The 15,894-nt window shown below is 38.0% G+C and overlaps 3 protein-coding genes across 3 annotated transcripts; 2 read left to right on the plus strand and 1 right to left on the minus strand.

Annotated features, from left to right (window-relative positions):
- Positions 1 to 11: 11 nt before the first annotated feature.
- Positions 12 to 2,926, minus strand: LOC126799201 (iron-sulfur assembly protein IscA-like 1, mitochondrial). The gene is made up of 3 exons (XM_050526352.1): positions 2,718 to 2,926; positions 2,509 to 2,626; positions 12 to 300 (listed from the first exon to the last, which is right to left on the minus strand). The coding sequence occupies exons 1-3, from the start codon at positions 2,902 to 2,904 to the stop codon at positions 195 to 197; spliced, it is 411 nt and encodes a 136-aa protein (XP_050382309.1). The 5' UTR covers positions 2,905 to 2,926; the 3' UTR covers positions 12 to 194.
- A 361-nt stretch (positions 2,927 to 3,287) lies between these two features.
- LOC126799753 (protein POLYCHOME-like) lies at positions 3,288 to 5,729 on the plus strand. Its single transcript, XM_050527019.1, has 3 exons — positions 3,288 to 3,368; positions 3,482 to 3,851; positions 4,947 to 5,729. Exons 2-3 carry the CDS (start codon positions 3,492 to 3,494, stop codon positions 5,304 to 5,306), a joined length of 720 nt encoding a protein of 239 aa, XP_050382976.1. The 5' UTR covers positions 3,288 to 3,368; positions 3,482 to 3,491; the 3' UTR covers positions 5,307 to 5,729.
- A 7,155-nt stretch (positions 5,730 to 12,884) lies between these two features.
- Positions 12,885 to 15,576, plus strand: LOC126799642 (protein POLYCHOME-like). The gene is made up of 3 exons (XM_050526882.1): positions 12,885 to 12,948; positions 13,135 to 13,513; positions 14,795 to 15,576. The coding sequence occupies exons 2-3, from the start codon at positions 13,142 to 13,144 to the stop codon at positions 15,131 to 15,133; spliced, it is 711 nt and encodes a 236-aa protein (XP_050382839.1). The 5' UTR covers positions 12,885 to 12,948; positions 13,135 to 13,141; the 3' UTR covers positions 15,134 to 15,576.
- Positions 15,577 to 15,894: the final 318 nt, after the last annotated feature.

A 15,894-nucleotide genomic window follows, 5' to 3' on the forward strand; every position in this document is an offset into this window, starting at 1 on the left:
TACATGTACAATAACAGAAGTTTCATACAATTCAATAAGCACAAATACTACTGGTATATGTTAACACCTGGAATCAACTTGTTTACAAAGATGATGAATTTGAGAACTATTTCGGCGGTGATTATCACATGCCACCAACAGGACAAAAGTTGTTAGTCAAAGTATTTCGCTCATCGCAAGTTGGCCATAATTGCTTAGGAGCTGCTCTGCTTAGTAGCTCCAGTACTACCAGTTGTCATGAAAGATTCACCACAGCCGCATTGTCCTTTTGAGTTGGGATTGATAAATATAAACTCAGACCTGCCAAAACAAAAACCTTAGTGTGAACAAATGAGGAAGGGAAAACATAACTTGAGATCATCAACTTTCATTTAAACCAGTACAAACCCCTTATCAAGCAAGGAAAATACTCAAAATACTGATAACATTCAAAAGCTTTTATCAAACAAACAAGGAATCGATTCATCTCACTTTTAACGCAGACTAGTCCAATGTCCAGAATATATATACTATTTTATTCGGTCTAAACCACCATAATGACTACTGAGTCCATCTTAATTTGACGTTTGCTGTGAATATGCCCACATTGGCTCTCCTAACATTGAGATTAATGCACACTAGGTGATCATATTTGATCAGCACAACAATATGCTACTAATGTGAATGGGGAATAATGAACACTCTTAGAATCACAACAGTCCACATCTAATGTGATTGGGGCACAAAACCTGCTAAGAAGTGGGAAGAAGTGCTGCACAGTTTGGGTTGCTGACAGAAAACCTGGAATTTGTGGTGATCGTGAGGATAATGTACTCCTCTCTAATGAAACCAATGCTATGAAACAACATAAGTTCAGCCTGTTGCTTAAGGATCTACAGTTTGGTGAACTAACATGGAACAGATTCTGCTGTCCTAATTGACCCGGCTTGAATGCATTGTATTTGACAAAGAATCTGTGGAGGCACAAGTATATACATCCTTGGCCAGAAAAAGCAAACCCCTTATGCAAGCTATGATATCGCAGGCAGCGGTGGTTGTCACCACAAAGCTTAGCAGCTATAGTGTAAATAAAAAATCCAACATCCAATATTTAAATCATACATTTTGCAACCAATCCCAGTTTATCAAGAACACCAATTCAGCTTGTCATCCACCAAAATTTTGTGGTCAACATCAAATTGTGATATATTGCTTTAGAGATTTATGGGTTTAATCATACACCCTTTCACCACAATCTCGTAGTTAAAAGATTTAACAGACCTATGGGTAGTTAAACTCCAAATCAGTTGTACTTTTCAGCAAATCACCACAAGGTATAATCAAGGTTTACATACTTGCCAACCAAAAACGATTGAACCAGCTTATTCCCTACGTTGCTCAAGATATTGACATATCAAGCTGAGAAAACATAAACCTAAGAGGAAAGGTAACAGTGGATGACCAACAATTCAGGTTAATTAGTACTGCTAAGGACTCCAACTTTCAAACTCCAAGGGATCAGGTAATTAACTTTTACTTTTATATGAAATTCATGGCATGTTCAAGGGATTTTTCTAGCTCATCTTAGGGTTTAGGGTCTTAACATAACACCGCTCATCTGTCCAAGAGTTTTTAAGATTATGTCGAGAAAACCTGAAACCTAGTCAGAAATAAGTAGTCCTACAACTAACAGATAGAGCATGAGCAGCATTGAACATCTCACTCTGTATACCCATCAATAATGGCAATAGCAGGGGACAGTCAATTGAACATCTTGGCATATTTACATGCTTCTTTAGCATCATTCAGATATTTCTGACTGGTTACATAGAAACTGAATCAAAGTTAACATGAAACTCTATAAGCCTCTGTATCAGATGAAAAATGTTAAATTGTTTATCGACTCTCACTCTTTTTTAGACATCGTGAAACTAAAGCCATATGCATGAGAATCAGGTTAATCCTGGAACGCCAAATTGGCTTGGTGGATTTCCAATAGATTATACTTCCCCGAAAAGTTTAGCAGGATACTTACACAAACAAGCTGAAAACGTTAACCGGATTCTCTCAAGGCTTGACCATACTCACTACAGATATAAAAATGAAACCGAAGGTCCATTTTTCATTATATCATTGAATTGAATTCCTAATAAAAAAATTCCCAGTAGCCAACCAGATGGTAACAAACTAAAGATGACGTAAAGTCATGACAAACAAGAATACCCTAACCAATAATCCCAGCAACAGCACACCGGCATTTTCACCCCCTCTAAAACTCTCAAGTCTGATGCCTGAAGTCTTTGCTTTGCACGTACCAATGTCTTCTGACTCTTTGCACCAGCTATTTCATTTCTACCACACGAAATCATTAATCACCTCCAACCCAGTTTTCTCTATACTAAAAAGTAAACTAACTAAGCATATCAACGAAACCAAACCGCAATTTCTTAATCCTCAATAATAATAAATGAGCAACTTGTGTATCTCAATTTGTAATCAACCACAAACGAATTGAGCAACGAGGCTAACCTGAGTTTGTCATCAACAAAATCCATCTTGGTTCCAATCACATGCATCAGAGCCTTTGGATCGATCAATATCTTCACGCCTTTATCTTCAACCAACTCGTCGAACTTTCCTTTATCATCTACAAATCCACCACAAATTAACAAAAGCTATCAACATCACAATCATCAAAACCAAAATCCGAGCACATAAACCCGGCCGTCAAGCCTCACCGGCGTAATTCAGAGTATACGACAACCCGTTGCAGCCACGCGACTTGACCCCAAGCTTCAGATACGGCTGTTGCCGCTGCTCCAGCAGCTGCCGTATCCTAGACGCCGCCGCCTCCGTCAAGCTCACCGCTTGCTTCCTCGCCGCCGTCACCGTCCTCCCCGCCGCCGCCGCAATCTGCGAAGCCATCGCCACACCACCGCCTTCCTAAAATTTCTCTACGACGATCAAATTCTCTTCCCAGCCAAGCGTATAAGAGCCACTGAGGCTAGTTCCGTCATTTCACACCAAAGACTTGTTGCATCCACACTTTCACTTCCCACGTGGCGTGGCATAGATCAACACGTGCCGGCCCAATCTGTTACCCCATGGTTAACTAAACCTAACCGTGGTTTTAACACTCGGGTTAATCTAATTAACGTCTATGTTTCAATCAACGCCGGATTTGAATCCCGCTCGGAACTAAATTTGAATTCGCAGATCGTAACCGACTCTTCACACGTGCGAAACATTTGGGGTTTCGGATTATAATACCGCTCATTTCTCACTTTCAAAATCCTCTTTCGACCTCTAAATCCCAAGCCTCTCTCTCTTTCTCTCTCAAAAGAGCTAAAACAAAGCCTCACCCAAACCCTAGATTAGTCCTAATTCAGGTAATTAACGTCTTTAATCTTTGCTTCTTCCGGTGGTGTAATGAATCAAGGTCTTATAATCTTTGTACTGAGTGTGTTTCTTTCTTTTCTTCATCTGAATTTTTGGTTTTCAGATCGATCAAGATGCCGGCAGAGTCGCGATTCAGGCTGGAGAGGCAGTTCGACATCGCCGAGGCCTTTGCTCAGAGGCGCTCTGGCGGCGTCGGCATTCTCGTCGACGAGCGTCCCGAGCCAGCGGGGACTCCGGTGGCTCAGAGGCCGTTAGGGATTTGGGCCAGAGGTGGTGTTGTTGCGCCGAGCAGTTTGAGGACTCCAGGGACCGGAATCGGGCGTGGGCGAAGTGCTTTAGGGACGGTGACTCCCGCCAGAGAGAATACGCCGCCGGCCGGAGGGTCTAGCCGGAGACGGGGAAGTGGATCGAACAGTGTGCTACCTTCTTGGTACCCAAGAACCCCTCTCCGTGATATAACTGCGATCACTAGGGTGAGGATCACTCTCCGAGTTCTTGGTTTGATTAGTTTAGCTTTATTGCTTGAAGAATCTAAGGGAATGAGCGCCAAATTTTGATAATTGGTTCGATACTTTGATGTTAATTGCAGTGTTCTTTAATTGGTTTGATGGAAATCTGAGTTTGTGTTATACGTGTAGTGATTTATGTCACATTATGCTGTTTGGTTGCCATAGATATAAGCCCAAAACTTAATCAAGCTTCTTGTTTGCTAATCGATATATGGGTCTTTGATTATTAGGCTTTACATTGTTTTATACTTATCACTGTTTCATATATTGCCATTTGGTTCTGTGTTCAATACTTGCAGTATTTATTGAATAATGTGTTTCAGTTTTTTTGATGGAAAATTCAAGTGTCTTGCACCTGTACTTAATCATGTCACGTTTTTCTGTATGGTCTCGATACTTTGTTGGGTTCAATTGGTTTGTTGATCAATTGTATGATTGGAGTCATTTCATGTCCCAGGCCTATATTGGCAGTGATTCATAGGTCACCACTTGGTTTTTCTTTGATCGGGGTCTCAGTCAGAGTTCTATTGTATTGATGTTGCGTATATGTGCTTCTCAGGTTTAGTGGGTTAGTTTTTCAACTAACCATGTTCCCTCTTTGCAGTCTTATAAAGTTATGAAACAAGTAGTGTTCATCAATCTCCCCTCTTTGCAGCCTTGTAAAGTTATGAAACAAGTAGTGTCATTTATCATTATCACACACCTTCATTATAGACTTGTTTTTAGTGCTGTTGTTTAGTGTTTTAAACAGGTAATGTGATTTTCTACTAAACTCCACTCTTTCTTTTGTTATGTGTCTCTTTAGTGTCATTCCTTTGCTTGACATTTTCTTCCTCGATATAAGTATTTCCAAGGGACCATGTGAAATAGTTGGTGAAGTTTGTTTCTCATTACTATAATTTGGTTCATAATTGTACCAAATGAAGCATACCTTTCGGTTCTGTGTTGTCAGTTATGAAGTTTGGCATCTGCTATCTATTTGCATAATATGATTTACAATCATTTTGTGAAATTAATTTCCTGAACTTGCATTGCCTTACACTATGTACTTTCTATTAGGCCATTGAGAGGAGAAGAGCTCGATTGGCTGATGAGAATGGGGAATCTGGAGAGGGTCAACTTCCTTCCTTGCAACTTCAGGATGCTCCACCTGAGCATCAAGTTCTTGCTGCCACTCCTTCAACCATTAAAAAGAGACCTTGCCCGCCTCCTTCTGTTCTTAAAGTGCACAAAATTCTGCTAGAGGTTGCCAACCAGCCTGATGAGGGAGATTTCTTGACACCACAGAAGAAGTTGTTGAACTCAATCGACAAAGTTGAGAAGAGGGTGTTGGAAGAACTTCAGAGGCTGAAGAGGACCCCAAGTGCTAAGAAGGCAGAGAGGGAAAGAAAGGTTCGAACCTTAATGTCAATGCGTTAAGGAGAGAAGAAGTTTGGAAAAGGAAGACCCTTTACAGAATAGTTATCACCTTCTGGTGATACTTTTATACACTATGCAGTGATGATTACAAGCACCTTCTGTTGATAATGATGCAGTGAAGCTATCACCTTCTGGTGATAATGATGCGGTAAAGCTATCACCCTCTGGTGAAATTAGGCAGTGAATATCACCTTCTGGTTTTAGCCAACTTATCATTGCTGATTGCACTTCACGTCTTGCTGAAAGTGTCTTTACAATCAGTGTCATCACTCATCAGTGCCAAAGTTACTGCTCCAGTTCTTTTTCTGGTTGAATTAGTTTAGAGTAGTCGTCACTATGCTTCACCAGAACCAATTAGTCTATATTGTAGTTGATCAAGTTCTGGGAATTTGTATATAGACGCTGTAGGGCCATTTAACTCCACTGTTGTAGCATTTGTTTGGATCTTATCCTAAAGATGATGGTTGTGGAAGCAAAAATCTCTGAGTAAACTGGCTTTTAGAATATATGGAGTGCTATAAACTCCCACTATGCTGTTTGTTTAACATCATTTAGCGGATGGGTCTCATTAGTGTTGTTCTTGTGCAATGTTCCATGTTTTACCAGCGACACGAAAAGCATGGTGAGTTGTGCTGGGCAGGCCTTTGTGACATACTTCCATGAGGGTGGTGAGGTAGATGGTTTGCCTGAGATTTCAGGTGTACTTGTTTTTATCAAATTCTCACCTGCATTTAGATTTTAGAAGGTCGAGAAGTTAATTGTTCAATTGTTCTTTATGATCATTCTAGGACCCCAAAGAAAGCATCAATGTAGAAAAAAATGAACAATTTTGACAGCAGGTGTAACTCGCAAAGTCTCAAGGTCGTAAGGCTTACTGCCATAGTCTTTGTTTGATTTCATCATTCCATTATCATCTTGGATTTTACTTTTAGCCAATATTTAGCAGTAGGTGTGATTAGAATTATCAAAATATAATGATCGGTAGGAAAACTATCATCCTGCAGGAGATGGTATAGGTACGTAGTGAGTATATACGGTTTTGTTTTGGTATCAACATTTTCTTAATCATGTTTCTATTGCCTAATCTAGTTGCTAGTTCAATGTACACTTTCAACTAGAACTCCATGTCATAGTATTCTACTGTTCTAGATTTTTCGATCCTTTGCTCGTGATGTAAGATGCAGAAACAAGAAGATCAGTAGCAAATATAGTATGGCAGCCTCTTCACTACAAATTGTTGGGTATGATCATTTTGTGGTATGTAATAATGCGAAACCATTGATAAAATGACATCGCAACAAGTTTAGTTGTAAGAGTATCCGATTTAGTACAATAGAGATATATAGTACTTGCAATTAAGAGTTGATGAAGGCATGAAGTAGTTGAGTGTTCACTCGAAACAACTTTGAGGTGTATACATATTTTACATATGCATTCACTATAAAATTCGTTATTGCAAATACAAGATGAGATGTCATTGTCTTAAACTCTTAACAACGAAAACCCTATAGAAGACTTAGGAGAAAGATGACCTTACGGAGTGCCAGGCCCTTGAGATCGAGTGTAGGAGCCTAAGGCGATAATTAATTTAAACTTTGGATGTTATCTATGTGAAACTTGGACTTATAAAGATCGTTTTTATGGCTAATCTTCGTCGTAAATTATTATCCATGTACAAGTCATATATGATTTTGGTGTCAACAAATTTTCGAATTTCCTATAATACTCATGCCCAGACAAAAATAAATCGTGCTAAAAAAAACCCAAAAGGAGCAGTATGGTAAAACTCTTCTAAAGACAATGAATATAAAAAAGTTTTCTTTGTCGTGTAGCATTGCTTCTGAGTTATGAGTGCCTCTATGGTTGATTGAATAAGGAATGACGATCTGAAATGATAGGGATTTATGTAATTGTTCATCTTCCGTCTGATCCACATGAAGTCTTAATATCCAAATCGGTGCTCTTCGTCTCAGGGTGAACCTTTTTTATTTTGTTGATTAGGTTGTTGATTTTATTCTCTGTTGGTCTACTTCCATTCCAATATCCAGGTGTATACTTTCATAATCATTAATTGTCATCTCTTTCTTTTTCTTTTTTAATTTTACCAATTCTTCACAAATGAGTTGCTCCATGCCATACTGCTTTGTTTAGGGAGTTTCACGGCACTTAGGACTGTAAGGGATTTATATATCAATTGATTTATTGTTAAGGCATTAGTGTTGTCGAAAACAATTGCCCGACTAGATATAGTTTCTTTTTCTTTGTGCAAGTATGTTGAAGAGATGATTAACTCCTTACGTTTCAAGTAAGTCCCTCTCCTTTTCCATCGTTATTGTTCCCCCAAGGTGTTTCATCTACTTTTCGTGCCACCAAGAATATGATTTACGTTCGTTTGATTCCTTTCATTTATATTTTGATCGTGTGATAGCAAACTTCTATATAGAGACAGAGTTTATAAGTAGAGTTTGCTGCATAATGATTATCTTAATGTCTTCTTTCCTGTTAGATCAATGAGTGAATTGAATGGGCAGTACTATCATGACACATTTATACAAATCTGCATAGTTGTTAAGATGCTTCCTACCTTTTACAAATCTAAATATGTTGTTTCATTTTTAGTTTTAGTTTTTACAAGGGAGGAAATATGATATGTAATCCAACGAGGACAAACTAATGATGACATACTTACAACGAGGACAAACGTTGGCAAGAAGATATGCATATTATCAAGCACAAAAGCAAGAGAGAACGAAAAGTACGGAGATATAACGAAAAGTACGGAGATATAGAAGTTAGCTATCACATTTTCTACTTCGAACCTTAATTTTATTTGGAGCTAAATATTTAAGTGCTCATTTTCATTGGTTTGTAGGACACATTAACAGAAGTGTTTCGTTGTATTCAATCAGGTGGCGCAAGACAGTATGAAAAACGAAAATATGTCTCAATCTGTGCCCTGCTTGGCTAATGGGAATATCAATAAAGATGAACAATCATGATCTTAGTAAAGTTATTATGAAAGAGTGGAACAAGAAAAAAAAAAGAACAGCAAGTTTTTTTCTTCTCTTACATTAAATTTTCCAAAGAAAAAGGTATTTAACTGTATTTATATGTGATTCCCACAGTCATCGGTATGAAAATGCACATCAAGAGTTGATGTCTCATTCGATTTCTTACATTAGACAAACAAAGAGAAAAGTACAACGAATTAGGTATCAATGTCGTACCTTAATGTATCAAGAAAATTATATCATTATCTTATTTCTTTTCCAATTTGTTATACCTAATAACAATGTTATCATGTACCACAAGGAGAAGAATGCAACGTATATACGTCTTTGCTCGATAAGGTACTAAATTTCAGCTATTAAACCCTGAAAATTTTAATGAAACTTAAATTGCATTTGGTTCCTTATGAACATGTGAATTCTCACTTTTTAATGAAACTTGAATTTTTTTGGTTCCTTATGAACCTATTGTCATTTTGAAGCTCTGGTCATTGATGTTGTATGTTTGTTATAGTTCTACATGCAATGTAATGTTCGTAATTTAAGCACTAATTGGAGCACGACTATTGCGATAAAAAAAATGTCAAATGTGTTGGTACGTTTTCAAAGTTTACCTCAATTAGTTTTTGAATCAGTAGCAATCTTATATTCCTACTTTCAATTGTAGATTGAAGATCAAGTACAAGAAAACAGATGACTAAAGTGGACTTAATGAAAACATTTTGGACTTTATATGCTTCAAAAAATAAAAAAGGAACCTAAAAATATTGATGAATATATGAATGTTACCCTTTTGTGTTGATAAGGAAGCAGTTTCCTATAAAGTTGAGTTTTGCCCTCATCATCAACAAATCTTTGGCCTTAACAACACCGAATGTGGATATTTATCTTCCTGAACATGTATTCAGTCACAGACAATTATAAGTGGCTTTATCAAGATGAGTATCAAAGGCTACAAAACATTTTGGTTAGGGAAGCCTCATTAAGGCGAAGAAGGGGTTTTCACTATAAATGTGGTGTATAAGAAGATATTACTTCCTTCCAGATAATTAATGTGATCTCGTAAGGTAAATTTCATGTATGTCTTTATTATTTTGGTAACCATATTGTGCTAATAAAGCTCCAAGCCTGAACAACTTATATTTTGCAGGTTCCCATGGATAAATTGTTCAACACCATACTTGACGCCTTGGTTTGGGTGACTTGACGCATCAAAATAAGCAAGTTAATAGGTTTGGTTTAGGCCTCATCATTAAACCCGCGGATCAAATGGCCCGATAGAGACTTGCAAGCCCGATGGGCCTAAAGCCTGGCCCAGCCCGCATAAAAGTCTGCTATAGGCCCGACCCGGTGGGTAGAGAGCTGGGCTTAGTTTAGGGGTGAAAAACTCAGCCCGGCTCGTCGAAAGCCCGCCAAGCCCGGCCCGTGAAAGCCCGTAACTATATGATACATAGTTATATTACTTATATACAAATAATATCATTATATATATGCTAATATGTTAAATAATACTACCATAATAAATATCAATACATATCTCTATTAATGAAGTAAATTTTTCGTAATTAAAAGAGAGAAAAAAAAAACAAGAATAAAAATTTCAAAATAGTGACGAATACAACTGATACATATTTGGAATACATACATATTTGCAGTAGCCACTATTGATTACAGTCTATTTTTTCAATGGGGTTTTAATATGTCAAAACGTTTTTTTTTGTTAACCGTATGTACAGACGGTTAAACAATGTCTAAAAGGGATAAAAATTTTACGGGGTCCTTAAATATATATACCGATCACATCTGCTGGTGTTGATTGACCATATTTCGAACTGGAGTTGTTGATCACCGAAATGTCCACTAATGTATCATAACATTTATATTAGGTTTAGAATAAAAATATCGCATTATGAAGCGACTATATGAATTAAACTTTTCGGGATCGATCGATACCAGCCGATATGATCGATATATATATATATATATATATATATATATTTAGTGACTTTATAAAAATTTCATCCAATTTAGACCTCATTTCACCGTTGGAATTTCCGGTTTACCAAAAATACCACTAATATGTCATAAGAGAATATCCATTACTAAGATGTGAACGCTGAAAGCCGAAAGCCAAAAGCCAAAAGCTATTTGCATATATGAAAATCACCTATTTTTTGTCACCAACTGTGTGCGGTCGCACCGAGGAAATCCATTTGGCAAAGCCTCGGTTAATGAGGTTTTAATATGTCAAAATGACTATTTTTTTATTAACCGTAGGTACAGACGGTTAAACGTGTCCACAACGGTTAAATATATATACCGATCACATTTATTGGTGTCGATTGACCATATTGAACTGGAGTTATCGATCGCTGAAGTGTCTACTAATGTATCATAACTTTTATATTTGATATAGAATAAAACTATTGCATTATGAAGCGACTATATGAAGAAAACTTCTCGAGATCAATCTACAACATCCGATGTGATCGGTATATATATTTAATGACACTGTAAAAATTTTATCCAATTCAGACCTCGTTTAACCGTTGAAATTTCCGGTAAACCAAAAACACCACTAATATGACCTAAGGGATGACTCAGTGCCAAGATCCGAATGCTGAAAGCCATTTGCATATCTGAAATCACTTATTTTTTGTCACCAATCGTGTGTGGTTGCACCAAGAAAACCCATTTGGTAAAGCCCCGGTCAATTGGGGTTAAATATGTCAAAACACTTATTTTTTGGTTGGCCGTAAGTGCGGACGGTCAAACCATATCTAAAACGGACGAAATTTTTACGAGGTCCCTAAATATATATATCTATCACATCTATTGGTGTCGATCGACTATATTTCGATCTGGAGTTATCGATCGCCGAAGTGTCCACTAATGTATCATAACCTTTATATTAGGTTTAGAATACAACTATCGCATTATGAAACGACTATATGAAGGAAACTTCTCGGGATCGATTGACACCAGCCAATGTGATCGATATATATATTTAATGACCTTTAAAATTTTTATCCAATTCGGACCTTATTTGACCATCGGAATTGCTGATAAACTAAAAACATCACTAATATGCTCTGAGCGAGGACTCATTACCAAGATGCGAACAATGAAAGCCGTTTGCATATCTGAATCACCTAATTTTTGTCAGCGATCGTGCGCGGTCGCACTGAGAAAATCCATTTGGTAAAAACCCCGGTCAATGGGGTTTTAATATTTCAAAACGCCTATTTTTTTAGTTGACCATATGTACAAATGGTCAAACCATGTCTAAAATGAACGAAATTTTTACGGGGTCCCTAAATATATATACCGATTACATTTACTGATGTCAATCAACCAAATTTTAAACTCGAGTTGTCCAAAAAAAAAATTAGTATGATAAAAATTTATTTATAAACAAAGTCTGGCCCGTCTGGATCCATGGTGGGCTATTCGGCCCTGCCCGTAAAAGATCGCAAGACCCACTTTATATGGACGGGCTTGGATTATAAACTTTTTATAAAAGCCCAGCCTGCTATTTAAAAAAAACGCAATAAAATTCGGCCCGACCCGATCCAAACCCGCCATGAACATGCCGGGCCAAACCCAACCAGGCCCGCTGATGAGCCCTAGTTTGGTTTGTTATTTGTTTAAGCATTTCAATTGTTTATTGTTGGTATGGAGGATAAAGAAAAATGCACTGTTGATTTGCAAGAATATAGATTTCTAACCAAGTCCCTTTATCATCAAAATTCTCCCCAGATCAAAGGAGACTTTATTAACTCTAGATTATTTAAAAACAAACCATGTATACTTGCAACAAAAACATTCATTAAGTGTATAAAAACGATAGATACTCTCTACGAATGTAATTCGGTCAAATTGACTTTTAAGGCGGCATATTCACACACGCATACTCTTCTTTTATCAAGTATGAATCTGTTTATTGTTTAAAATAACCATTAGTGTTCAAAAAGATACTAAAATTATCCTCTAACTGGCGAGATTTTCTTAATAATGCAATGTCTTATTGATACTTGCAACAAAATAAATGAATAGATAATTATATGCACACGCACGCATCATACGCATATGAAGGCTAATTATACACTAAATGGGGCCGAAAAACTAATTTATGTTCGATAATTATGTTTTTTTTTATCAAAATTTTCCTTTTTTCTTTTTAATTTCTTGAGGCTGCCCTGTCATCTTTCTTTTTCTGCTTCTACTTCCTTCCTTCTAAGGTTCTTCTAATAAGCATTACTCACATAAAAACAGGACACGGCTTCCGCCGTAATCTGATCCCGCTCATTTTCTAATCATGAAAATATTTGGGTCGCATTAGAGGCACGTGGGAAATCCTGGGATTTGGGTGGATAGGACGTCCCAAAATAGCACGTGTCAATCTATCAACGTCTATTTCCGATTTTTACAAAACAATCGACGGTGAGGATTTGAATCGCGCTAGTAGCCAAATTTGAATCGACAGAACGAAAACGACCCTCACACGTGCCAAAAATTTGAGATTTGGGATCGTTAGGGATTGTAGTACCGCTCATTTCTCACTTTTCAAATCCTCTCTCTCTCTCTCAAGGAAGAAAGAATAGCTCAGAAACCCTAGCTCAACCCTAATTCAGGTATTCAAACTCTTCGATTCTTGTTTCTTCTTCGCCCACATCGATCTGAGTCACTCGCCGTTGAGTTTCAATTTTCCGGTGACGGTTTCGCCTCCGGCGGTTTGGGTCAGCCCTAGTTCTGACGGAGAGTTTTCGTTTTCTTGAAAACTAGAGAGCTAATCTTGATTTGATTTTTTTATTTTTCAGATCAAACATGCCGGCGGAGTCGCGATTCAGATTGGTGAGGCCGTTCGACATCGCCGAGGCCTTTGCTCAGAGGCGGTCCGGCGGCGTCAGGATTCTTGTTGACGAGAGACCCGGGCCGGCGAGGTTCATGGCGGCGCCGGCGGCAATTCGGAGGCCGCTAGGGATTTGGGGGACTAGTGGTAGAGTAGCACCGAGCAGTTTGAGGACTCCGGGGACCGGAATCAGGCGTGGTCGAAGTGGTTTAGGGGTGGTGACACCCGCCAGAGAGAATACGCCGCCGGTCGGGAGTTTTAGCCGGAGACGGGGCCAGGGATCGAACAGTGTGCTACCTTATTGGTACCCAAGAACCCCTCTCCGTGACATAACTGCTATTACTAGGGTAAGGATCACTCTCTGAGTTATGGGTTTAATTAGTTTAGCTTATGGCTTGTGAATTTTAGGGGATATGATAATCCCTAAAGCCCCAAATCTTGATAATTGGTTAGACATGTTTAATGCGGTGTTCTTTATTTTCATTTATTTTGGTTGGTAAATTGAACAATTTGATTACATATGATCATCATCAAACCAGCAGTGCTATATTTGCAGTTGTTCATTAATCGGACTCCAACAACTCAGTTTTAGCAAGGGGTTTAATGGAAATCTTAGTTTGTCTAGTACCTGTAGTGGGTCATGTCACATTCTGCTGTTTGATTAACATAAATATAAGCCCAAAACATAATCCATCTTCATGTTGCGATTTGATATATGGGTCTTTGATTATTGGGCTTCTCAGTGTTCTAAATTTTAGTGATTCATGTATTGCCGTTTGGTTCTGTGAAGTAGACTTAGTTTTACTTAAGGGGTCTAACACTTGTAGTGAATTATGTCACGTATTGCTGTTTCATTGTCTGTTCAACAAAGTCTCACTGAGTTCAATGGTCTTGATACTTTGTAGGGTTCAATTGGTTTGTTGATCGAGAGTCTTATTGGAGTCATCTATTGTTTTTTGGCTAGTAAGCATGCCCTATATTGGGCAGTGATTCATAGGTTACCACTTACCACTTGTTTTTTTTTTATGGGTTATAGATCAAAGAGTTATGTTGTATTGATGTTGTGGTCTGTTTGTGATGTGCTTCTCAGCTTTAGTGGGTTAGGTTTTCAATTGACTCTGTTTCCCTCTTTGCCTCTACTGACTTCATTATCAAACTTGCCTCTAGTGCTGTTGTTTACTGTTTTAAAACAAGTAATGTTGTTTTCAAGTAAATTTTAATTGTTCTTTTGTTATGTCTCTCTTTAGTGTCGGTCCTTTGTTTGGCATTTTCTTCCTCAATACAAATATTTCCAAGGTACCATGTATAGAAGTGGTGAAGCTTTACGTCTCATTACTATTTATTTGGTTCATAATTGCACTATATGAAATATACCCTTTGGTTCTGTGTTGTCAGTTAAAAAATTTGCACTGTATGAAACATACGGTTTGGTTCTGTGTTGTCATTACTATTTATTTGGTTCATAATTGCACTGTATGAAACATACCTTTTGGTTCTGTGTTGTCAGTTAAAAAAATATCCATTATTAATTTGCATAATATGATTTACCATCATACTGTAGTTTGAAATTAATCTCCTGAACTTGCATATGTTTAATAAGTGCCTTACATTGTGTACTTTCTATCTAGGCCATTGAGAGGAGAAGAGCTCGCTTGGCTGAGGAGAATGGTCAAACTCTAGAGGGTCAAGTTCCATCTCAGAAACCTCAAGTTTTCACTGCTACTCCTTCAACCATTAAGAAGAGACCTCGCCCACCTCCTTCTGTCCTTAAAGTGCAGAAAATTCTGCTGGAAGTGGCCAATCAGCCTGATGAGGGAGATTTTGTGACACCACAGAAGAAGCTGCTGAACTCAATTGACAAAGTTGAGAAGGTGGTGTTGGATGAACTTCAGAGGCTGAAGAGGACCCCAAGTGCGAAGAAGGCAGAGAGGGAAAGAAAGGTTCGAACTTTGATGTCGATGCGGTGAGGAGACAAGGAGATGGACACATTAGACCTCCTACAGTAGTTATCGCCATCTGGTGATACTTTTCTACCCTATGGAATGATGCGACAATCACCTTCTGGTGATAATGTGCGCTGAAGCTATCACCTTCTGGTGATAATGGCAGTGAATATCACCATCTGGTGATCCTAACTTGGTTTTACCGAACCTATCTTTTGCTTACTGCACTTCACATCTTGCTGAAGGTGTCTTTAGATTTATGGTCATCACTCATCAGTAGGCAACTCTTATAACATTTGAAGTTCACTTTCTGTTTAGTAAATATGCTCATGTTTTGTATTGTAGTTGACAGTTTTGGGGTAAATGTATAGAGGCTGTGTGCCATGTAACCTCACTTTGCTAGCATTTGTGTGGATCCGTTCCTAGATCTGATGGTTTTCGAAGAAAGGATTTATGAATTAACCGGCGTTTGGATATGTGCAGTTCTATCATTGTTTGGGTCATCTCCCTCTATGCTGTAATTGCTGTTTGTTTAAGGTCGTTTAGCAGATGGGTCAGTGTTGTTCTTATACAATGTCTTCTTGTATCACCAGCAACACTAGAAGCATGGTGAGTTATGCTGGCCAGGCCATAGTGACATGCTAACATGAGGTAGATCAGTAGATGGTTTGCCTGAGATTTCAGAGGCTGAAGCTTTAAAGATTCATATTATAATATTTGAAACATCTCTCTCTCGCTCTAAAAAACTTCAGAGTCATTCAAAGACAGGTTATACAGGTCTAAGG

The sequence above is a fragment of the Argentina anserina genome, chromosome 6 (genome assembly GCF_933775445.1).
Source record: "Argentina anserina chromosome 6, drPotAnse1.1, whole genome shotgun sequence".
Taxonomy (NCBI): domain Eukaryota; kingdom Viridiplantae; phylum Streptophyta; class Magnoliopsida; order Rosales; family Rosaceae; genus Argentina; species Argentina anserina.